Raw genomic sequence first — 25,015 nt, forward strand, 5'->3', positions numbered from 1 at the left:
GCCTGTGGTGCTCACTGGTTCGGTGTAGCTCTCCCCACGCAGCCTGGCCTTGGTTTAGGCTTCAAACAATACAAAGAACAATACATCAGGTCCAGCTTCGTGGTTTGCAGCTTCTTTTATTCAGGACAGAGTGCACACTTATCAATCCCCCGACATGTTTCTGGTACAGACTACGCTCTTACTCATGGGGTTCTCTGCTCTTTACGGCAGGTAACTAAATACCAGATTAGTCTGCACCCGTGGGTGTCGCTTTACAAATCTAGCAGTATCCTGAGCAGCATGCTGCCCTCTAGTGGTAAGTACAGTAAGTACGGTGCCAGGACAACACTATCCCCACACAGAGGAGGTTACACTGGCCGTGCACATCATATACACGAGGGGGGAGCGGAAAGGTCCTGGCTTTGCCCCCTTCTAGATGGCATTGAGAAATGAGATTGATACTGAATGAAATCTTGATATCTCCCTACCGCACTGTCACTTGTAACACTAGGAGAGAAGCGTCCTCCCTACCGCACTGTCACTTGTAACACTAGGAGAGAAGCGTCCTCACTACCGCATCGTCACCTGTACCACTGGGAGAGAAGCGTCCTCCCTACCGCACTGTCACTTGTAACACTAGGAGAGAAGCCTCCTCCCTACCGCACTCCCTACCGCACTGTCACTTGTAACACTAGGAGAGAAGCGTCCTCCCTACCGCACTGTCACTTGTAACACTAAGAGAAAAGCGTCTTCCCTACCGCATCGTCACCTGTAACACTTGGAGAGAAGCCTCCTACCTACCGCACCGTCATCTGTAACACTGGGAGAGAAGCCTCCCCCCTACCGCACTGTCACCTGTACCACTAGGAGAGAAGCCTCCTCCCTACCGCACTGTCACTTGTAACACTGGGAGAGAAGCCTCCTCCCTACCGCACCGTCACCTGTAACACTGGGAGAGAAGCCTCCTCCCTACCGCACTGTCACCTGTAACACTAGGAGAGAAGCGTCCTCCCTACCGCACTGTCACTTGTAACATTAGGAGAGAAGCCTCCTCCCTACCGCACTGTCACTTGTAACACTAGGAGAGAAGCGTCCTCCCTACCGCACTGTCACTTGTAACACTAGGAGAAAAGCGTCTTCCCTACCGCATCGTCACCTGTAACACTAGGAGAGAAGCGTCCTCCCTACCGCACTGTCACCTGTAACACTGGGAGAGAAGCCTCCTACCTACCGCACCGTCACTTGTAACACTGGGAGAGAAGCGTCCTCCCTACCGCACTGTCACCTGTAACACTAGGAGAGAAGCCTCCTCCCTACCGCACTGTCACCTGTAACACTGGGAGAGAAGCCTCCTCCCTACCGCACTGTCACCTGTAACACTGGGAGAGAAACCTCCTCCCTACCGCACTGTCACCTGTACCACTAGGAGAGAAGCCTCCTCCCTACCACATGGTCAGAACCTGGGTTTCTCGTTTTATGACTGGGCATTTCACCGTCACAACGCTGTCCATAAGCTGCTTCCTGAGGACCTGCGATTGTCCACCCAGATACTGGGCATCTCCCGGGGGTGCGTTGGTCTCATTTAGGGATGAGCGAATTTACGGTGTTAGAGAAGCGCTTCGCGAAGCTCGGCCGTCGACTTGTCAGCCGGCTGCCTTTGAACCCTCCACTCTGTTTGCCACTCCTCTACGGGATTTTGAAAAAGCTGAATGCAGTACGCTGTGCCCAGGAGGGTGGGGTGTACAGGACCCCCCGCTTTATACTGAGGGTATGCTGTGCCCAGGAGGGTGGGGTGTATAGGAACCCCTACTCTATACTGAGGATATGCTGTGCCCAAGAGGGTGGGGTGTATAGGACCCCTGCTCTATACTGAGGGTACGCTGTGCCCAGGAGGGTGGGGTGTATAGGACCCCCCGCTTTATACTGAGGGTATGCTGTGCCCAAGAGGGTGGGGTGTATAGGACCCCTGCTCTATACTGACGGTACACTGTGCCCAGGAGGGTGGGGTGTATAGGACCCCTGCTCTATACTGAGGATATGCTGTGCCCAAGAAGGTGGGGTGTATAGGACCCCTGCTCTATACTGAGGGTACACTGTGCCCAGGAGGGTGGGGTGTATAGGACCCCTGCTCTATACTGAGGGTACACTGTGCCCAGGAGGGTGGGGTGTATAGGACCCCTGCTCTATACTGAGGGTACACTGTGCCCAGGAGGGTAGGGTGTATGGGTTGGTGCCATGTTCAGGTTTGTGTCTCCAATACTCATGTAAAGCTCAATGGTCCCTGGAATAAGGGACGGCCAAGATCAGGCTGCAGCCTCTGTTTGTCTACAGGTTTGTCTACAGCCATTTCTAGTTACGCCCCTGTTCCTGCACTAACGACACCATATCACCACATTACAGAGCGTCCCATGTCACCACGTTACAGAGTGTCCCCCCATGTCACCGGGTTACAGAGTGTCCCCCCATGTCACCGGGTTACAGAGTGTCCCCCCATGTCACCGGGTTACAGAGTGTCCCCCCATGTCACCGGGTTACAGAGTGTCCCCCCATGTCACCGGGTTACAGAGTGTCCCCCCATGTCACCGGGTTACAGAGTGTCCCCCCATGTCACCGGGTTACAGAGTGTCCCCCCATGTCACCGGGTTACAGAGTGTCCCCCCATGTCACCGGGTTACAGAGTGTCCCCCCATGTCACCGGGTTACAGAGTGTCCCCCCATGTCACCGGGTTACAGAGTGTCCCCCCATGTCACCGGGTTACAGAGTGTCCCCCCATGTCACCGGGTTACAGAGTGTCCCCCCATGTCACCGGGTTACAGAGTGTCCCCCCATGTCACCGGGTTACAGAGTGTCCCCCCATGTCACCGGGTTACAGAGTGTCCCCCCATGTCACCGGGTTACAGAGTGTCCCCCCATGTCACCGGGTTACAGAGTGTCCCCCCATGTCACCGGGTTACAGAGTGTCCCCCCATGTCACCGGGTTACAGAGTGTCCCCCCATGTCACCGGGTTACAGAGTGTCCCCCCATGTCACCGGGTTACAGAGTGTCCCCCCATGTCACCGGGTTACAGAGTGTCCCCCCATGTCACCAGGTTACAGAGTGTCCCCCCATGTCACCACAGTACAGAGTGTCCCCCCCCATGTCACCACAGTACAGAGTGTCCCATGTCACCAGGTTACAGAGTGTCCCATGTCACCACGTTAAGGCGTCCTCGAGACACGGTCCCTACTCTAGCATTCTCACACTAGCAAAGGCCTCTCCTGGGCTGAATAAGCTGACAACTGGGCAGATAGGAGCCAAATTATCTCTTTATATAGCACCCTATATAAAGCACCTTTTTTTCTAGGCACAGAGAACGTCAAGAAACATTGGATAAAAGGTCACAAGGTCACCTGTAAAGGTCAGAGGGCATTATAGGCTCATCCTAAAAATTCATCCGCAAGCCAAATATCCCTAACTTTTTGTGAGTAGTGTTATTGTGCGTGTGTGATGAGTCTATAGAATAGATCCCTCTGTGTGATGATTCTATAGAATAGATCCCTGTGTGTGTATAGAATAGATCCCTGTGTAATGAGTGTATAAAATAGATCCCTCTGTGTGTTACAAGTGTATAGAATAGATCCGTGTGTAATGAGTGTATAGAATAGATCCCTCTGTGTACGATGAGTCTATAGAATAGATCCGTGTGTGTGTGTATGTGTGTGATATGAGTCTATGGAATAGATCCCTCTTTCTGCTGAGTCTATAGAATAGATCCGTGTGTGTGATGAGTCTATAGAATAGATCCCTCTGTGTGTGATGAGTCTATAGAATAGATCCCTCTGTGTTTGAGGAGTCTATAAAATAGTTCCCTCTGTGATGAGTCTATAGATCAATCTGTGTGATGAGTCTATAGAATAGATCCCTCTGTGTGAGGAGTCTATAGAATAGATCCCTCTTTGTTTTGATGAGTCTATGGAATAGATCCCTCTTTCTGATCAGTCTATAGAATAGATCTCTGTGTGTAATGAGTCTATAAAATAAATCCCTTTGTGATGGGTCTATACAATAGATCAATCTTTGTGATGAGTCTTAAGAATAGATCCCTTTGTGATGAGTCTATAGAATAGATCCTTCTGTGTTTGAGGAGTCTATGGAATAGATCCCTTTGTGATGAGTCTATAGAATAGATCCCTCTGTGTGACGAGTCTATGGAATAGATCCCTCTATGTGATTAGTCTATTGAATAGATCCCTCTTTGTTTTGATGAGTCTATGGAATAGATCCCTCTTTCTGATAAGTCTATAAAATAGATCCCTATGTGAAATGAGTCTATAGAATAGATCCCTCTGTGTGATGAGTCTATAGAATAGATTAAACTGTGTGATGAGTCTTAAGAATAGATCCCTTTGTGATGAGTCTATAGAATAGATCGCTCTGTGTTTGAGGAGTCTATAGAATAGATCCCTCTGTTATGAGTCTATGGAATAGATCCCTTTGTGATGAGTCTATAGAATAGAACAATCTGTGTGATGAGTCTATGGAGTAGATCCTTTTCTGATGAGTCTATAGAATAGATCCCTCTGTGTGACGAGTCTATGGAATAGATCCCTCTATGTGATTAGTCTATTGAATAGATCCCTCTTTGTTTTGATGAGTCTATGGAATAGATCCCTCTTTCTGATAAGTCTATAAAATAGATCCCTATGTGAAATGAGTCTATAGAATAGATCCCTCTGTGTGATGAGTCTATAGAATAGATCAATCTGTGTGATGAGTCTTAAGAATAGATCCCTTTGTGATGAGTCTATAGAATAGATCGCTCTGTGTTTGAGGAGTCTATAGAATAGATCCCTCTGTTATGAGTCTATGGAATAGATCCCTTTGTGATGAGTCTATAGAACAGATCAATCTGTGTGATGAGTCTATGGAATAGATCCTTTTCTGATGAGTCTATAGAATAGATCCCTCTGTGTGACGAGTCTATGGAATAGATCCCTCTATGTGATTAGTCTATGGAATAGATCCCTCTATGTGATTAGTCTATGGAATAGATCCCTCTTTCTGATAAGTCTATAAAATAGATCCCTGTGAAATAAGTCTATAGGATAGATCCCTCTGTGTGATGAGTCTATACAATAGATCAATCTATGTGATGAGTCTATGGAATAGATCCCTCTGTGTGTGTATGTGTGTGATATGAGTCTATGGAATAGATTCTTCTTTCTGATGAGTCTATAGAATAGATCCCTCTGTGTGAGGAGTTTATAGAATAGATCCCTGTGTGTGATGAGTTTATAAAATAGATCCCTCTGTGTATGATAAGTTTATAGAATAGATCCCTCTGTGTATGAGTCTAGAATAGATCCCTCTATGTGTAATGAGTCTATAGAATAAATCTGTGTATGATGAGTCTATGGAATAGATCCCTCTTTTTGATGAGTCTATAGAATAGATCCCTATGTGTGATGAATCTATAGAATAGATCAGGATCAGAATCTGAATGAAATTTTTTGAAGATCTAATTTATTAAGATGGATTTGTCTGTGGTGCGTGGTTTGGCAGCCGGCATTGCTGTCCTGCTCTAATACGGTGATTCAGCGGCCAAACCAGCGTTAAATGGCTGATTCTCTGATGCCGATTTCTGCTGCTCTGTCTCCCCAGTACTAGATGTCAATCACTACCAGTGCGGCAGACGCAGTAAGACGTTATATAGATCCTATCAATCTACTTTTTAGCCCCTTTATGTCACAGCCCATTTTCGTTTTTCCTCCTCATATTTTTAAGGAGATAGCAGCGTTTTTATCTTTTCACCTACAGACCCATAGCAGCTTTTTTTTTTTTTTTAACCAATTGTACTTTGTAATTATAATCTTCATTTTTCTATAAAATATGCTGCAAAACCAGGAAAATATTATTTGGGAGCTGTTTCCAAGGTTCACCATGAAGCAGAACTGACATGTTATCCGTATACCTCAAGTTACTACAATTACAACAAATATCTTTTCTTTTTTCTTTTTTTAACTACCTTTAGGCTACGTTCCCACTTTGTGCAAACAACGGCCCTTTTACCATGAACAACTGTTGTTTACCTACAGTAAGTATAGCTGTTATATAGTAGTATTCAGGATTCTGAGCCTGGATACGGTAAGTATAGCTGGTATATAGCAGTCTTCAGGAGACTGGACCTGGATACAGTACGTATAGCTTTTATATAGCTGCCTTCAGGAGACTGGACCTGGATACAGTAAGTATAGCTGTTATATAGCTGCCTTCAGGAGACTGGACCTGGATACAGTAAGTATAGCTGTTATATAGCAGTCTTCAGGAGACTGGACCTGGATACAGTACGTATAGCTGTTATATAGCTGCCTTCAGGAGACTGGACCGGGATTTCTGGTAAGTATAGCTTTGTTTTACAGCAAGATAAAAAAAAAATGTATATTGTAAACGTGCTTTATTTTACATGTACTATTGATTTTGAAAATTATAAAGGTCAGGGACACTTTAAGTGTATGTACAATTATTATTTTGTTCTTCATGCTCTGAACAAACTTAATAAAAACATTAAATCGGAAATGCATCTGTCCAAATCTTCGCTTCCTCTCTTTCATTTGGAGCGTATTGTCCAAAATATGGAGAAACCTGCAGCTATGATCTCCGTCCTATAGCCACAGACCAGCAGACTCTCAGAAGCCGCTCACAGGGAACATGGAGACCACAGCTCTAGACCTGACCCATGATGATGCCTGGAGCTCTGAAACTGTTTAAAAATTTGCACTACTGTGCTGATACCGCATGTCAGTACAGTAGATGAAAGCTGTTTCAGACCATAATGAATGATGTTGTCGGAACTCCAAACGCCGCCGTTCTGTAGCAGATCACCCGTATTTCCAGATTGTGCAAATACCTCCTTACAGGACAGCAGTTCAGTTTGATCCCTGTTCAGGACTCCAGGCCGGGCCTTGGCAATGACGCTTCTTCCAGAGTATTTAATAACAGCACATTCACGGTTTTACACAAGTACTTTATTACAAATATATCGAGCTAGAACTACATAAAAGTGGATTTAGTTAAACTGATACACCAACAAATATAAAAAAGGTTACAAAAAAAAAAAAAAATCACCTGTAAAACTTCCAAAGGCAAGGTTAGTGTCACCTGCTCGCTCTCGTCCCGCCTGACCTTAAGGTAGCTTATGACTTAGGTGAGAGGGAAGACTAGCTGTTGCTTTTACCCATACAGTGGATTTTTTCCCCTATTTTTTTCTAGGCTATCAATAAAAACAGAAACCATATACAATGTAGTCATACAATACAAACAATGATTAACTCATCCCTGACCACCAGCTTTCTGAAACTATAATAATACTCTCATCTAGTTGGCCTTGACCACTGTAGTGGAGAAGACTCTACACAACTAAAGCACCTGAGTTGCATCTGAAAATTTCCGCGGAAGAAGGAAAAATTTGGACAAAGTTTCAAAGTTTATAAAACTAATATTAATAGAACGTTGTACTTTTTATTTAAGGGAAAATCCACTTCAATCACAACAACCTCATTACTACGTTATCAGGGACAGAGCGTCACCGTTTGCTATAGACAGAGGAGTCTCCCTGGCTCTAGAGCTAAGAAACAGATGAGCCAACCTACGGATTGATCAGATTAGTGAATGGTTAGTCTTAGAGACGCTACTCCCCTTGGCCAGTGTTCTGAATTGGGGTACAAGTCCGGAGTAGCAAAGTCCCAGGGACCTCAGGGTCTCGTTCCAGACTCCTCCGGGGATCAGGAACACTGGGAAAATGGGGCGAAGAGATAAATCGATGGTTCATGACAGATTGGTGAATCCTACGGTAGATTCTCTAGTAAGGGACCCCGATGTAGAGAACGAGAAATAGAGAACGATCTAGAAATGGACACATCCTCAATACGCTAGATTTTTCAGGTAAAGTCGCGGTCACTTTCTTTTCGATAGAAGAGAAGGTTTTTGCTCTTCTGTCTACTTGAACCGTTCTGTATCTGGAATGAGGAAATCACCACTGTTGGAGATGTTCAGCCTTGGAGTTCAGACCTTATTGCCGAAGCTTGATGTCACCCGACTTACCAGATCACCCACAAGGTTCAGCCATCGTTCTGCTCTGAATAAGAAGTAACGCCTTACATGCGTCCACTGCCCATAGATGTACCCACACCCATTTGTTTCTCTAATACTATACTCGCAATCAAATTTTCAGTCAAGTGAATGTCCAAAACTTTCCGGATCTTACCGTATGTAGCTCAAGACGTCAGCCTCCAGGATGCGTTAAGTTCAATGGGGATATATTAGTCAGGAGCCTACAGAACAACAATCTCTATATTAGAATCTATTATACACTTGAGCCATCTGTTCTGGCCTTACGTTTCAGCTCCATATTTGGTTAGAATCCATTGGTAGCGCTAGACCAGTGCTTTACCGCAGTTGCTTGGTAATATCATTGCGCGTTTCTGCTTGAACATCCTAGAAACGTATCGACATTTGATTTCCTTGTATCCTTTGTAATATTAAGAACGAATCCACAGTTGTACTTTCCACCTTTTGTACAGCTCAAATAAACTGTGTTACCTTCCTGTGTGTTCTTCGATGAATAATTAGCCCCGGTCTCTGGGCAAAACATTTCCCACACTCAGTGCATAAATGTGGCTTCTCACCTGTGTGTATGATCTGATGATTGACCAGATGAGACTTACGGGCAAAACACCTTCCGCACTCCGGACACTGGAACGGTTTCTCACCAGTGTGAATTATCTGGTGTTTCCCAAGATGCGACTTACGAGCAAAACATTTCCCGCACTCTGCACACTGGAACGGCCTCTCCCCCGTGTGGATTCTCTGGTGTTTGGCAAGGCCTGACTTGTCTGTAAAGCATTTGCCACATTCGGGACACGGGAAGGGCTTCTCTCCCGTGTGGATTCTTTCATGTTTAATAAGGTCAGCTTTATAAGTAAAGCTTTTACCACATTCGGCACACTGGTAAGGCCTTTCACCGGTGTGGATTCTCTGGTGTTTAGTGAGGCCAGAGTTGTCGGTAAAACATTTCCCACACTCTCCACACGGAAACGGCTTCTCCCCTGTGTGAGTTCGCATGTGCTTGATAAGGTATGAATTATGTGTGAAACATTTATCACACTCTGTACAAGTAAAGGGCTTCTTAGTTACACGAGTTTCTGGAAGTCCTATGAGACCAGGATTTGGGGTGAAATGTTTAATATATTGCGAGTATGGAAACATGTTATTTCCTGCGCAGGCCTTAATAAAATCTGACATATCAAGAAAGCCTTCCTCGTGATTGGACCGATCAGACGACAGCGATGCGCTGTGAAATGCCGGATGTATATTTACAGACATGGGGTTCCCTCCTGGTCGTGTGACTGGGAGGTCGTCGTCGTCATCATCATCATCATCATCGATGTCGCCATCTGGAGACGAAATGACATGTGCCTCCATTGAGTGTCGACTTTCGTGTCCATCTGTAGATGAAGCACAACAAGATCAACATGGGAACAACCGAAACAGAAAGAAACAAGGCAGCGGTCTGTGGGGAGGGTAAGAAACAAGGCAGCGGTCTGTGGGGAGGGTAAGAAACAAGGCATCTGTCTGTGGGGAGGGTAAGAAACAAGGCAGCGGTCTGTGGGGAGGGTAAGAAACAAGGCAGCGGTCTGTGGGGAGGGTAAGAAACAAGGCACCTGTCTGTGGGGAGGGTAAGAAACAAGGCATCTGTCTGTGGGGAGGGTAAGAAACAAGGCAGCGGTCTGTGGGGAGGGTAAGAAACAAGGCATCTGTCTGTGGGGAGGGTAAGAAACAAGGCATCTGTCTGTGGGGAGGGTAAGAAACAAGGCAGCGGTCTGTGGGGAGGGTAAGAAACAAGGCATCTGTCTGTGGGGAGGGTAAGAAACAAGGCAGCGGTCTGTGGGGAGGGTAAGAAACAAGGCAGCGGTCTGTGTGGAGGGTAAGAAACAAGGCAGCGGTCTGTGGGGAGGGTAAGAAACAAGGCAGCGGTCTGTGTGGAGGGTAAGAAACAAGGCAGCGTGTTTCCGGGGAGAGGAAGAAACAAGGCAGCGGTCTGTGTGGAGGGTAAGAAACAAGGCAGCGGTCTGTGGGGAGGGTAAGAAACAAGGCAGCGGTCTGTGGGGAGGGTAAGAAACAAGGCAGCGGTCTGTGGGGAGGGTAAGAAACAAGGCAGCGGTCTGTGGGGAGGGTAAGAAACAAGGCAGCGGTCTGTGTGGAGGGTAAGAAACAAGGCACCTGTCTGTGGGGAGGGTAAGAAACAAGGCAGCGGTCTGTGTGGAGGGTAAGAAACAAGGCAGCGGTCTGTGTGGAGGGTAAGAAACAAGGCAGCGGTCTGTGTGGAGGGTAAGAAACAAGGCAGCGGTCTGTGTGGAGGGTAAGAAACAAGGCAGCGGTCTGTGGGGAGGGTAAGAAACAAGGCAGCGGTCTGTGGGGAGGGTAAGAAACAAGGCAGCGGTCTGTGTGGAGGGTAAGAAACAAGGCAGCGGTCTGTGGGGAGGGTAAGAAACAAGGCAGCGGTCTGTGTGGAGGGTAAGAAACAAGGCAGCGGTCTGTGGGGAGGGTAAGAAACAAGGCAGCGGTCTGTGGTGAGGGTAAGAAACAAGGCAGCGTGTTTCCGGGGAGAGGAAGAAACAAGGCAGCGGTCTGTGGGGAGGGTAAGAAACAAGGCAGCGGTCTGTGGGGAGGGTAAGAAACAAGGCAGCGGTCTGTGGGGAGGGTAAGAAACAAGGCAGCGGGTTTGTGGGGAGGGTAAGAAACAAGGCAGCGGTCTGTGTGGAGGGTAAGAAACAAGGCAGCGGTCTGTGGGGAGGGTAAGAAACAAGGCAGCGGTCTGTGGGGAGGGTAAGAAACAAGGCAGCGGTCTGTGGGGAGGGTAAGAAACAAGGCAGCGTTCAGTGGGCACGGGAATAAACTATGATTCACACTTGGGTAAGAACATGCTACTGGTCATGAGTTGTGCGCAAAGCAATGCATAGGGAGGAGGACGAGGAGAATAAGCCCCTTCTGTGAGGACGGAGAAGGATGGGGTTGTGCTCTTCCCTCTCACCTGTGCTGATATCTGTCGGGATCTCCTCCTGCTTTATTACCACACGCAGCTCCTCACTCTCCTTCTTGATGTCGTCCTCTATTATAACAATCTGGAAATCATTGAGGCTTTCATCCTGGAGAGTAAGCACATAGAGCATGGTGGTGTCTGAGGTCATGGAAGCATCACAAGCAGTACATGGGGGAGGGGGGTGCAGGAAGAAAAATATACTGGCGGAGTAAAAGTAAGGGAATTATTATGGCTCCTTTTATTATTACTTTATAAGCATGATTTCTCTTTTAAGTGACTGGACAAGTAACTTATTAACCTCTTAACCCCTTAGGGACCAAGCCTAAGGACCAAGCCTATTTGCACCTAAAAGACCAGGCTCATTTTTCAAAATCTGACCTGTCTGACTTTATGCGCTTATAGCTCAGTGACGCTTTAACGTATGCTAGCGATTCTGAGACTGTTTTTTCGTAACATATGGTACTTTATATTAGTGGCAAAATTTGGTCACTGTGTTGTGTGTTTTTTGTGAAAAATATCAAAATATCATGAAAAATTTGAAAAATTTGCACTTTATGAACTTTGAAATTCTCTGCTTCTAAAAAAAGAAAGTCACATGACAAAAATTAGTAAGTTACATTATCAATATGTCCTCTTTATTCTGGCTTCATTTCAGAAACATTTTACTTTTTTAGGGTGTTACGGGGCTTAGAAATTTATCAACAAATTACCACATTTTCATGAAATTTCCATAACTGATTTTTTTTTAGGGACCAGTTATTTTTTTAAGTTGATTTAGGAGGTTTGTATACTGGACACCCCCATAAGTGACTCCATTTTGGAAACTAGACACCTTAAAGAATTAATCTAGGGGTATAATGAACATTTTAACCCTACAGGGGCTGGAGGAAAGTATTCACAATTAGGCCGGAAAAAAAATGGAAAATAGAAATTTTCCAGTAATATATTTGTTAAGATTAAAGTATCTCATTTTCATAATAAGCATGAGAGAAAATGCACCCCAAATTTTGGAACGCAGGTTCTCATGAGTACAACGGTACCCCATATGTGGGCATAAACCACTGTGTGGGCACACAGCGGGGCTCAGAAGGGAAGGAGCGCCAATTAGCATTTCCAGTTCAGATTTTGCTGAAGAAGTTTCTGAGCGCCAGGTGCGTTTGCAGAGCCCCTGTAGTGTCAGCAGAATAGATCCCCCCCAAAAGTCACCCCATTTTGGAAAGTACACCCCTCAAAGAATACATCTTAGGGTGTGGTGACATTTTGACCCCACAGGTATTACAGGAAAGTATTCAAAAGAAGAGAGTAAAAATGAAAAATTTTTATTTTCCAACAACATGTTTGTTTAATTTGAAATTTCTCAATTTCACGAGGAACAGGAGAGAAAACTCACCCCAACATTTGTAACGGAGGTTCTCCTGAATACAATGGTACCCCATATGTGGGCATAAACCACTGTATGGGCACACAGCCGGGCTCAGAAGAGAAGCAGTGTCATTTTAGTTACAGGCAATATGTGGGTGATTACTGACAATCTCGCGGTGGTCACGGGCTATCTGGGGGGGGGTTACAGGCAACCTGGGGAGGTGACGAGCAGTCTGGAGTGGTTACAGGTAATCCGGGGTGGTTACGGGTAATCCAGGGGACTTGACTTTGGTGACAGGGGTAAAAAAGTGCCAGCACCATTTGGAACAAGCGATCAGCGGTATATAGTATATACCGCTGATCACTTGTACTGGGACCACACCGGGTGGTCACCGATCATTGCCCCATGCTCTCTGCCACCTCCGGTGGTGGAGAGAATGAAGCTTTGATCATTTTTAGGAATCAATCACTGTGAACAGAGTCTGTTCACAGTGATGGCGGCGGCCATCTTGGATCAGATGGCCGCCCTGGGAGGGGAGGGTCAGTGACTAGGTCACTAGGGTTAATTCTGGGGACAGGGGGGGACATGTTCTCATCTCCTCTCACTGTGGATTCACGGTGAGAAGAGATGAAAGCGTTCAGCTGCGCTGGCAATGCCCGTTACTGGTGGCCGCCGTTATACTGGTAATAACGGTGATCGCCGGTGAGGGGACTTGCCGGGACTGACCCCACACTCTGCCCCAACCCCTCAGTGACCTCCGGTAGCTGAGAGGAGGGGGCTGCGGGCATTACCGGCGCCGCTGCACTATTCTGCACCATCGCCATAAAGAGCTGATGGCAGCAGAATAGAGCCCATTAGTGATCACCGTAAAAATCCGTATCGGCGGTCACGAATAACATAATACATGTATTCTCTGGGTCACTACGGTTACGGCGATACCACATTTGTGTAGGTTTTTTTAACTATTACCGCTTTGGCGCAATAGAAACTATCTTCCTAGCCAAAACCCACAAAAACTGTCGCCACATTGCAAGATCCATAGCGTTCTCATCTTTTGCGCGACAGAGCTGGTTTGGGGCTTATTTTTTGCGGGAAGATCTGTAGTTTCTATTGATACCAAGTTTTATATGTATATGACTTTTTGATCTCTTTTATGGCGTATTTTCTAAAGTGGATTGATAAAATACTGCTATTCTGGTAGTGTTTTTTTATTTATTTTTTTACAGCGTGTGTCGTGCGATATAATTATTGATATAGTTTTATAGATTGGGTCGCTACGGACGTAACGATACCAAATATGTATAGGATTTGTGTTTTTGATCACTTTTATGTAATGTTTTATAGAGTATGGGGAATGTAATGCATCTTTATTATTGGGGGGGCTGGGGGGGCTGTGTTGTGTTTGGTGCACACTTTTTTTCACTTTTTTTTTACTTTTACACTAGTGTACATTACTGTACACTAGTGTAAAATACTTAGATCTATTATTATCTATACTTTTATTTATTAGAAACCATGGGGGCGGCACTGATCAATGTTACCGGGGCTCCAGAACGCAAAAGACCGCGATTACCAGGCTAAGAGAGCTCCAGGACACAGAGGAGGCCCCGGGCTGTAAGTATGATGGATCCCCCACTGGGCCACCACCAAAGCATCTAAAGGGTTAACCACCAGCACGGCCGATCGGCTAGAAGCCGCAGTCCCTGGTGCCATGTACAGAGTGGGCTCTTTTGTCATCAACTGGTTAAAATCAGTAGCTGATCAATGTCGTCTTACCGAACAGTCACCCTTCCGATCCTGCGGGACGCTGCGAATTTCCTGCGGACAGTCCTGGGAATAATGCGGTTTAAGACATCTCTCTGGTGGTTTCCTCTTACTGGATCCATCTGTAGGAGACACACACAGTGACTGAATACATTGTGTATATGTGATGAGCAGATGATGGGGGGTCTAGGGGACCCCAATACTGCTCTCTCCTTTACCATCAATGAGAGTCTCCTCTTACCCGGTGATGTGAGGGGCCGGTGGTCCTCCATGACACCCTTGTATAATGCCTTACGTTCTTCCAAGTAATCCTGTTCCTGAAAAGAAGATAATCAAGTAATCAAGAGAATGGTCGGATGTCATGTGACCTGATCCAGACCCATGTGACCTTCCCAGTAGCATTGCTCACCTCTCCAGTCAGCAGCTCGATGATCTTGCTGGTGAGCTGTAGGATCTTCTTCTTCTTTTTATCATGTTTCAGTAGATGGGGCGCGGGCTCGGCCATCAGGTCCTGGGTGATGCTTAGTCTTCCCGATTCTGTTTTGATGGCTGTGAAATTCTGTCAAGACAATAATGATCATCGTGATCAGATGGATCCCTGCGAGGCCAATCCCTACCAAGATCACCGACTGGATCCCTCACCTCTCCCCTCATGTCCTGTATTACTACTAGAGATAAGAGGGAGGTCATGTGACCCATCCCCCAGAATCCCTCACCTCTCCCCTCATGTCCTGTATTACTACTAGAGAGAAGAGGGAGGTCATGTGACCCATCCCCCAGAATCCCTCACCTCTCCGCTCATGTCCTGTATTATTACTAGAGAGAAGAGGGAGGTCATGTGACCCATCCCCCAGAATCCCTCACATCTCCGCTCATGTCCTGTATTATTACTAGAGAGAAGAGGTCATGTGACCCATCCCCCAGAATCCCTCACCTCTCCGCTCATGTCCTGTATTATTACTAGAGAGAAGAGGGAGGTCATGTGACCCATCCCCCAGAATCCCTCACCTCTCCGCTCATGTCCTGTATTATTACTAGAGAGAAGAGGGAGGTCATGTGACCCATCCCCCAGAATCCCTCACATCTCCGCTCATGTCCTGTATTATTACTAGAGAGAAGAGGTCATGTGACCCATCCCCCAGAATCCCTCACCTCTCCGCTCATGTCCTGTATTATTACTAGAGAGAAGAGGAAGGTCATGTGACCCATCCCCCAGAATCCCTCACCTCTCCCCTCATGTCCTGTATTACTACTAGAGAGAAGAGGGAGGTCATGTGACCCATCCCCCAGAATCCCTCACCTCTCCGGTCAGCAGGTAGATGATCTCCAGGGTGAGGTTCAGGATCTTCTCAGACATACGACTCTTGTCCTTTGCCATTCTGGTGGAGGCCGTCAGATGAGGAATACCGTGTTAGTGCTGAACAGACCTAGAGGAGAAACAGGGATGTGTTATTACGGCCCACCATATTACATGTAGTGCCGAGGAATGAACACCTGCCTGTACTCCTGAGGAGCGTGACTACTGTGCCTGCGCAGTGTCTGACCAATGATGAAGAACAGGGGATCAGCGTTGTCCGTATTATTAGCTGAACGGCCTCACTGGTCTCCATGATAACATGATAAACCATAATCAAAATCCCAAGGACCGCCAACAGTGTCCTGCCATGAGACTCATAGGTCATGATGGTCCCTCACCCAAGATCTGTTCTCCTTCTGAACACGGAGGAACCCAAACATAGGCGAGTGTCTGTGTATATGTCCTGAACGTCCCCCGATGGTTATAGCACTCCCGATCCTTCCTCGCTAACTGTATAATAATCACCTGTCCACACACTCACACTCCAACCTCTCCACCATGGCGAAGACCACAGAGCTGTCTAAGGACACCAGGGACAAAATTGTAGACCTGCACAAAGCTGGGATGGGCTACAGGACTATGTGCAAGTAGCTTGGTGAGAAGGCAACATCTGTTGGTGCAATTATTAAGGAATGGAAGAAACACAAGATGACTGTCAATCTCCCCCAGTCTGAGGCTCCATGCAAGATCTCGCCTCCTGGGGTAAGGAGGATTCTGGAAAGGTCAGGAATCAGCCCAAAACTACACGGGAGGACCTGGTCACTGATATAAAAAGAGCCAGGACGACAGTCTCATAGATCACCATTAATATCATATTACTCCGTCATGGAGAATAATCCTGCCGGACACACAAGGTCCCCGTGCTCACACCAGCACATGTCCAGGTGACGTCACCAATGGCCATCTGGATGATGGAGAAGAGGCATGGGAGAAGGTCATGTGATCGGAGGATACCAAAAAAGAACATTCTGGCATCAACTCCACTTGTGAGGAAGAAGGATAAGACCAACACCAATAACAGTCCCCACCGTGAAGCATGGGGGGGCATCATACTATGGGGGCTTTTCTTCCAAGATGGACAGGATGACTGCAGCGTATAGGAGGGAGGATGGATGGGGCCGTGTATCACCAGATACAACAACGTCCTTCCCTCAGTAAGAGCAGTGAAGATGGGTGGTGACCGGGTCTTCCTGCTGACAATGACCCAAAACCCCCAGCCGGGACAACTAAGGAGGAGACCCCCAGCCGGGACAACTAAGGAGGAGACCCACAGCCGGGACAACTAAGGAGGAGACCCCCAGCCGGGACAACTAAGGGGGAGACCCCCAGCCGGGACAACTAAGGGGGAGACCCCCAGCCGGGACAACTAAGGGGGAGACCCCCAGCCGGGACAACTAAGGGGGAGACCCCCAGCCGGGACAACTAAGGGGGAGACCCCCAGCCGGGACAACTAAGGGGGAGACCCCCAGCCGGGACAACTAAGGGGGAGACCCCCAGCCGGGACAACTAAGGGGGAGACCCCCAGCCGGGACAACTAAGGGGGAGACCCCCAGCCGGGACAACTAAGGGGGAGACCCCCAGCCGGGACAACTAAGGGGGAGACCCCCAGCCGGGACAACTAAGGGGGAGACCCCCAGCCGGGACAACTAAGGGGGAGACCCCCAGCCGGGACAACTAAGGGGGAGACCCCCAGCCGGGACAACTAAGGGGGAGACCCCCAGCCGGGACAACTAAGGGGGAGACCCCCAGCCGGGACAACTAAGGGGGAGACCCCCAGCCGGGACAACTAAGGGGGAGACCCCCAGCCGGGACAACTAAGGGGGAGACCCCCAGCCGGGACAACTAAGGGGGAGACCCCCAGCCGGGACAACTAAGGGGGAGATCCCCAGCCGGGACAACTAAGGGGGAGACCCCCAGCCGGGACAACTAAGGGGGAGACCCCCAGCCGGGACAACTAAGGGGGAGACCCCCAGCCGGGACAACTAAGGGGGAGACCCCCAGCCGGGACAACTAAGGGGGAGACCCCCAGCCGGGACAACTAAGGGGGAGACCCCCAGCCGGGACAACGACGGGGGAGACCCCCAGCCGGGACAACTAAGGGGGAGACCCCCAGCCGGGACAACTAAGGGGGAGACCCCCAGCCGGGACAACTAAGGAGGAGACCCCCAGCCGGGACAACTAAGGAGGAGACCCCCAGCCGGGACAACTAAGGGGGAGACCCCCAGCCGGGACAACTAAGGAGGAGACCCCCAGCCGGGACAACTAAGGGGGAGACCCAAAGCCGGGACACCTAAGGGGGAGACCCCCAGCCGAGACAACTAAGGGGGAGACCCCCAGCCGGGACAACTAAGGAGGAGACCCCCAGCCGGGACAACTAAGGAGGAAACCCCCAGCCGGGACAACTAAGGAGGAAACCCCCAGCCGGGACAACTAAGGAGGAAACCCCCAGCCGGGACAACTAAGGAGGAGACCCCCAGCCGGGACAACTAAGGAGGAAACCCCCAGCCGGGACAACTAAGGAGGAAACCCCCAGCCGGGACAACTAAGGAGGAGACCCCCAGCCGGGACAACTAAGGAGGAGACCCCCAGCCGGGACAACTAAGGAGGAGACCCCCAGCCGGGACAACTAAGGAGGAGACCCCCAGCCGGGACAACTAAGGAGGAGACACCTGGTGTCCGGGGCGTGGACGCCATCGGGGCATTGCTGACCTCGGGGAGGTGACACCGCTGGTCATCTATCCATGACATAAAATCCTTTCTAATTGTGATTGATGCCGGTGAGATCCAGAGAACCTCCACCGCACCCCAACAATCATGTGATCAACCCAGATACAGGAAGGAGCCGAGCGCCAGAGGGCAAGAGACAGAGTGTAAGCGGGCGTCAGTAACCAACACCTACACAACGGACAGGCGGGAAGAGACTGCTCCTCCTGTATCAGTGATCGGTACACTACAGTCTGCTCCTCCAGTATCACAGTGATCGGTACACTACAGTCTGCTCCCCCTGTATCAGTGATCAGTACACTACAGTCTGCTCCTCCTGTATCACAGTGATCGGTACACTACAGTCTGCTCCTCCTGTATCACAGTGATCGGTACACTACAGTCCGCTCCTCCTGTATCACAGTGATCGGTACACTACAGTCTGCTCCCCCTGTATCAGTGATCAGTACACTACAGTCTGCTCCTCCTGTATCAGTGATCAGTACACTACAGTCTGCTCCTCCTGTATCAGTGATCAGTACACTACAGTCTGCTCCTCCTGTATCACAGTGATCAGTACACTACAGTCTGCTCCTCCTGTATCACAGTGATCAGTACACTACAGTCTGCTCCTCCTGTATCAGTGATCAGTACACTACAGTCCGCTCCTCCTGTATCACAGTGATCAGTACACTACAGTCTGCTCCTCCTGTATCACAGTGATCAGTACACTACAGTCTGCTCCTCCTGTATCACAGTGATCAGTACACTACAGTCTGCTCCTCCTGTATCACAGTGATCAGTACACTACAGTCCGCTCCTCCTGTATCACAGTGATCGGTACACTACAGTCCGCTCCTCCTGTATCACAGTGATCGGTACACTACAGTCCGCTCCTCCTGTATCACAGTGATCGGTACACTACAGTCCGCTCCTCCTGTATCAGTGATCGGTACACTACAGTCCGCTCCTCCTGTATCAGTGATCGGTATACTACAGTCCGCTCCTCCTGTATCAGTGATCGGTACACTACAGTCCGCTCCTCCTGTATCAGTGATCGGTACACTACAGTCCGCTCCTCCTGTATCAGTGATCGGTACACTACAGTCCGCTCCTCCTGTATCAGTGATCGGTACACTACAGTCCGCTCCTCCTGTATCACAGTGATCGGTACACTACAGTCCGCTCCTCCTGTATCAGTGATCGGTACACTACAGTCCGCTCCTCCTGTATCACAGTGATCGGTACACTACAGTCCGCTCCTCCTGTATCAGTGATCAGTACACTACAGTCTGCTCCTCCTGTATCAGTGATCAGTACACTACAGTCCGCTCCTCCTGTATCAGTGATCAGTACACTACAGTCTGCTCCCCCTGTATCACAGTGATCAGTACACTACAGTCTGCTCCTCCTGTACCACAGTGATCAGTACACTACAGTCTGCTCCTCCTGTATCACAGTGATCAGTACACTACAGTCTGCTCCTCCAGTATCAGTGATCAGTACACTACAGTCTGCTCCTCCTGTATCACAGTGATCAGTACACTACAGTCTGCTCCTCCTGTATCACAGTGATCAGTACACTACAGTCTGCTCCTCCTGTATCACAGTGATCAGTACACTACAGTCTGCTCCTCCTGTATCACAGTGATCAGTACACTACAGTCTGCTCCTCCTGTATCAGTGATCAGTACACTACAGTCTGCTCCTCCTGTATTACAGTGATCAGTACACTACAGTCTGCTCCTCCTGTATCACAGTGATCAGTACACTACAGTCTGCTCCTCCTGTATCACAGTGTACAGTACACTACAGTCTGCTCCTCCTGTATCACAGTGATCAGTACACTACAGTCTGCTCCTCCTGTATCAGTGATCAGTACACTACAGTCTGCTCCCCCTGTATCACAGTGATCAGTACACTACAGTCTGCTCCTCCTGTATCACAGTGATCAGTACACTACAGTCTGCTCCTCCTGTATCACAGTGATCAGTACACTACAGTCTGCTCCTCCTGTATCACAGTGATCAGTACACTACAGTCTGCTCCTCCTGTATCACAGTGTACAGTACACTACAGTCTGCTCCTCCTGTATCACAGTGATCAGTACACTACAGTCTGCTCCTCCTGTATCACAGTGATCAGTACACTACAGTCTGCTCCTCCTGTATCACAGTGATCAGTACACTACAGTCTGCTCCTCCTGTATCACAATGATCAGTACACTACAGTCTGCTCCTCCTGTATCACAGTGATCAGTACACTACAGTCTGCTCCTCCTGTATCACAGTGATCAGTACACTACAGTCTGCTCCTCCTGTATCACAGTGTACAGTACACTACAGTCTGCTCCTCCTGTATCACAGTGATCAGTACACTACAGTCTGCTCCTCCTGTATCAGTGATCAGTACACTACAGTCTGCTCCTCCAGTATCACAGTGATCAGTACACTACAGTCTGCTCCTCCTGTATCAGTGATCAGTACACTACAGTCTGCTCCTCCTGTATCACAGTGATCGGTACACTACAGTCTGCTCCTCCTGTATCAGTGATCGGTACACTACAGTCTGCTCCTCCTGTATCAGTGATCAGTACACTACAGTCTGCTCCTCCTGTATCACAGTGATCGGTACACTACAGTCTGCTCCTCCTGTATCAGTGATCAGTACACTACAGTCCGCTCCTCCTGTATCAGTGATCAGTACACTACAGTCTGCTCCTCCTGTATCAGTGATCAGTACACTACAGTCTGCTCCTCCTGTATCACAGTGTACAGTACACTACAGTCTGCTCCTCCTGTATCACAGTGATCGGTACACTACAGTCTGCTCCTCCTGTATCAGTGATCGGTACACTACAGTCTGCTCCTCCTGTATCAGTGATCAGTACACTACAGTCTGCTCCTCCTGTATCACAGTGATCGGTACACTACAGTCTGCTCCTCCTGTATCAGTGATCAGTACACTACAGTCCGCTCCTCCTGTATCAGTGATCAGTACACTACAGTCCGCTCCTCCTGTATCACAGTGATCAGTACACTACAGTCTGCTCCTCCTGTATCAGTGATCGGTACACTACAGTCTGCTCCTCCTGTATCAGTGATCAGTACACTACAGTCTGCTCCTCCTGTATCAGTGATCAGTACACTACAGTCTGCTCCTCCTGTATCACAATGATCAGTACACTACAGTCTGCTCCTCCTGTATCAGTGATCAGTACACTACAGTCTGCTCCTCCTGTATCAGTGATCAGTACACTACAGTCTGCTCCTCCTGTATCACAGTGATCAGTACACTACAGTCTGCTCCTCCTGTATCACAGTGATCAGTACACTACAGTCTGCTCCCCCTGTATCACAGTGATCAGTACACTACAGTCTGCTCCTCCTGTATCACAGTGATCAGTACACTACAGTCTGCTCCTCCTGTATCACAGTGATCAGTACACTACAGTCTGCTCCTCCTGTATCACAGTGATCAGTACACTACAGTCTGCTCCTCCTGTATCACAGTGATCAGTACACTACAGTCTGCTCCTCCAGTATCAGTGATCAGTACACTACAGTCTGCTCCTCCTGTATCACAGTGATCAGTACACTACAGTCCGCTCCTCCTGTATCACAGTGATCAGTACACTACAGTCCGCTCCTCCTGTATCACAGTGATCGGTACACTACAGTCTGCTCCTCCTGTATCACAGTGATCAGTACACTACAGTCTGCTCCTCCTGTATCACAGTGTACAGTACACTACAGTCTGCTCCTCCTGTATCACAGTGTACAGTACACTACAGTCTGCTCCTCCTGTATCACAGTGTACAGTACACTACAGTCTGCTCCTCCTGTATCACAGTGATCAGTACACTACAGTCTGCTCCTCCTGTATCAGTGATCGGTACACTACAGTCTGCTCCTCCTGTATCAGTGATCGGTACACTACAGTCTGCTCCTCCTGTATCACAGTGATCAGTACACTACAGTCTGCTCCTCCTGTATCACAGTGTACAGTACACTACAGTCTGCTCCTCCTGTATCACAGTGATCAGTACACTACAGTCTGCTCCTCCTGTATCACAGTGATCAGTACACTACAGTCCGCTCCTCCTGTATCACAGTGATCAGTACACTACAGTCTGCTCCTCCTGTATCACAGTGATCGGTACACTACAGTCTGCTCCTCCTGTATCAGTGATCAGTACACTACAGTCTGCTCCTCCTGTATCACAGTGATCAGTACACTACAGTCTGCTCCTCCTGTATCACAGTGATCAGTACACTACAGTCTGCTCCTCCTGTATCACAGTGATCGGTACACTACAGTCTGCTCCTCCTGTATCAGTGATCAGTACACTACAGTCTGCTCCTCCTGTATCACAGTGATCAGTACACTACAGTCTGCTCCTCCAGTATCACAGTGATCAGTACACTACAGTCTGCTCCTCCTGTATCACAGTGATCAGTACACTACTGTCTGCTCCTCCAGTATCAGTGATCAGTACACTACAGTCTGCTCCTCCTGTATCAGTGATCAGTACACTACAGTCCGCTCCTCCTGTATCACAGTGATCAGTACACTACAGTCTGCTCCTCCTGTATCAGTGATCAGTACACTACAGTCTGCTCCTCCTGTATCAGTGATCAGTACACTACAGTCTGCTCCTCCTGTATCACAGTGATCAGTACACTACAGTCTGCTCCCCCTGTATCACAGTGATCAGTACACTACAGTCTGCTCCCCCTGCACGGCTCCCGGCCCCGTTACCGTCTCATCAGTCTCCGCTCCCGTTCCCCGATCTCCGCTGTCGCCAGGAAGTTACAGCCAAGGAAATGAAGCAACTTCCGGTGGAAGCGGCTCGCTCTACGGCAGGTACTTGAAGACGTCATAGACACGTGACCGCGCTTCCCGTGCAGAGCTTTGTTTTCTGGTCACATGACCGGCATCTCTGTGCCACGTGACTGACTATTCCTTCAGACTCCTGAGCGCGAGGTTAGAATAGGAGGAAGATATTTACCGGCACAAACGTGTAGAGCAGGATCCCCCGCCCATCACCCCCAGTGATCGCAGCAGGATCCCCCGCCCATCACCCCCAGTGATCACAGCAGGATCCCCCGCCCATCACCCCCAGTGATCACAGCAGGATCCCCCGCCCATCACCCCCAGTGATCACAGCAGGATCCCCCCGCCCATCACCCCCAGTGATCACAGCAGGATCCCCCGCCCATCACCCCCAGTGATCACAGCAGGATCCCCCGCCCATCACCCCCAGTGATCACAGCAGGATCCCCCGCCCATCACCCCCAGTGATCACAGCAGGATCCCCCGCCCATCACCCCCAGTGATCACAGCAGGATCCCCCGCCCATCACCCCCAGTGATCACAGCAGGATCCCCCGCCCATCACCCCCAGTGATCACAGCAGGATCCCCCGCCCATCACCCCCGTGATCACAGCAGGATCCCCCGCCCATCACCCCCAGTGATCACAGCAGGATCCCCCGCCCATCACCCCCAGTGATCACAGCAGGATCCCCCGCCCATCACCCCCAGTGATCACAGCAGGATCCCCCGCCCATCACCCCCAGTGATCACAGCAGGATCCCCCGCCCATCACCCCCAGTGATCACAGCAGGATCCCCCGCCCATCACCCCCAGTGATCACAGCAGGATCCCCCGCCCATCACCCCCAGTGATCACAGCAGGATCCCCCGCCCATCACCCCCAGTGATCACAGCAGGATCCCCCGCCCATCACCCCCAGTGATCGCAGCAGGATCCCCCGCCCATCACCCCCAGTGATCGCAGCAGGATCCCCCGCCCATCACCCCCAGTGATCGCAGCAGGATCCCCCGCCCATCACCCCCAGTGATCGCAGCAGGATCCCCCGCCCATCACCCCCAGTGATCGCAGCAGGATCCCCCGCCCATCACCCCCAGTGATCGCAGCAGGATCCCCCGCCCATCATTTTATAGAGCACAGGGAGCTGAGGATGAAGCATGTAACCTGCTGATATGTCCTATAGAGGGGGGAGCTGAGGATGAAGCATGTAACCTCCTGATATGTCCTATAGAGCACGGGGAGCTGAGGATGAAGCATGTAACCTGCTGATATGTCCTATAGAGCACGGGGAGCTGAGGATGAAGCATGTAACCTGCTGATATCTCCTATAGGGGAGGGGGGAGCTGAGGATGAAGCATGTAACCTGCTGATATGTCCTATAGAGGGGGGGGGGAGCTGAGGATGAAGCATGTAACCTGCTGATATGTCTTATAGAGCATGGGGGGCTGAGGATGAAGCATGTAACCTGCTGATATGTCCTATAGAGCACGGGGAGCTGAGGATGAAGCATGTAAGCTGCTGATATGTCCTATAGAGGGGGGGCTGAGGATGAAGTATGTAACCTGCTGATATGTCCTATAGAGCACGGGGAGCTGAGGATGAAGCATGTTACCTGCTGATATGTCCTATAGAGAGGGGTGCTGAGGATGAAGCATGTAACCTGCTGATGTGTCCTATAGAGGGGGGGGGAGCTGAGGATGAAGCATGTAACCTGCTGATATGTCCTATAGAGGGGGGGGGGAGCTGAGGATGAAACATGTAACCTGCTGATATGTCCTATAGAGCACGGGGAGCTGAGGATGAAGCATGTTACCTGCTGATATGTCCTATAGAGCACGGGGAGCTGAGGATGAAGCATGTAACCTGCTGATATGTCCTATACAGTACGGGGAGCTGAGGATGAAGCATGTAACCTGCTGATATGTCCTATAGAGGGG

General features: G+C 49.2%; 1 protein-coding gene across 1 annotated transcript; it reads right to left on the reverse strand.

Annotated features, from left to right (window-relative positions):
* Window positions 1-6,419: 6,419 nt before the first annotated feature.
* LOC138798979 (zinc finger protein 436-like) lies at window positions 6,420-23,110 on the reverse strand. The gene is made up of 7 exons (XM_069979631.1): window positions 23,007-23,110; window positions 15,486-15,612; window positions 14,595-14,744; window positions 14,427-14,502; window positions 14,198-14,307; window positions 11,050-11,164; window positions 6,420-9,463 (listed from the first exon to the last, which is right to left on the reverse strand). Exons 2-7 carry the CDS (start codon window positions 15,561-15,563, stop codon window positions 8,541-8,543), a joined length of 1,452 nt encoding a protein of 483 aa, XP_069835732.1. The 5' UTR covers window positions 15,564-15,612; window positions 23,007-23,110; the 3' UTR covers window positions 6,420-8,540.
* Window positions 23,111-25,015: the final 1,905 nt, after the last annotated feature.

Source organism: Dendropsophus ebraccatus, chromosome 8 (assembly GCF_027789765.1).
Source record: "Dendropsophus ebraccatus isolate aDenEbr1 chromosome 8, aDenEbr1.pat, whole genome shotgun sequence".
Taxonomy (NCBI): Eukaryota; Metazoa; Chordata; class Amphibia; order Anura; family Hylidae; genus Dendropsophus; species Dendropsophus ebraccatus.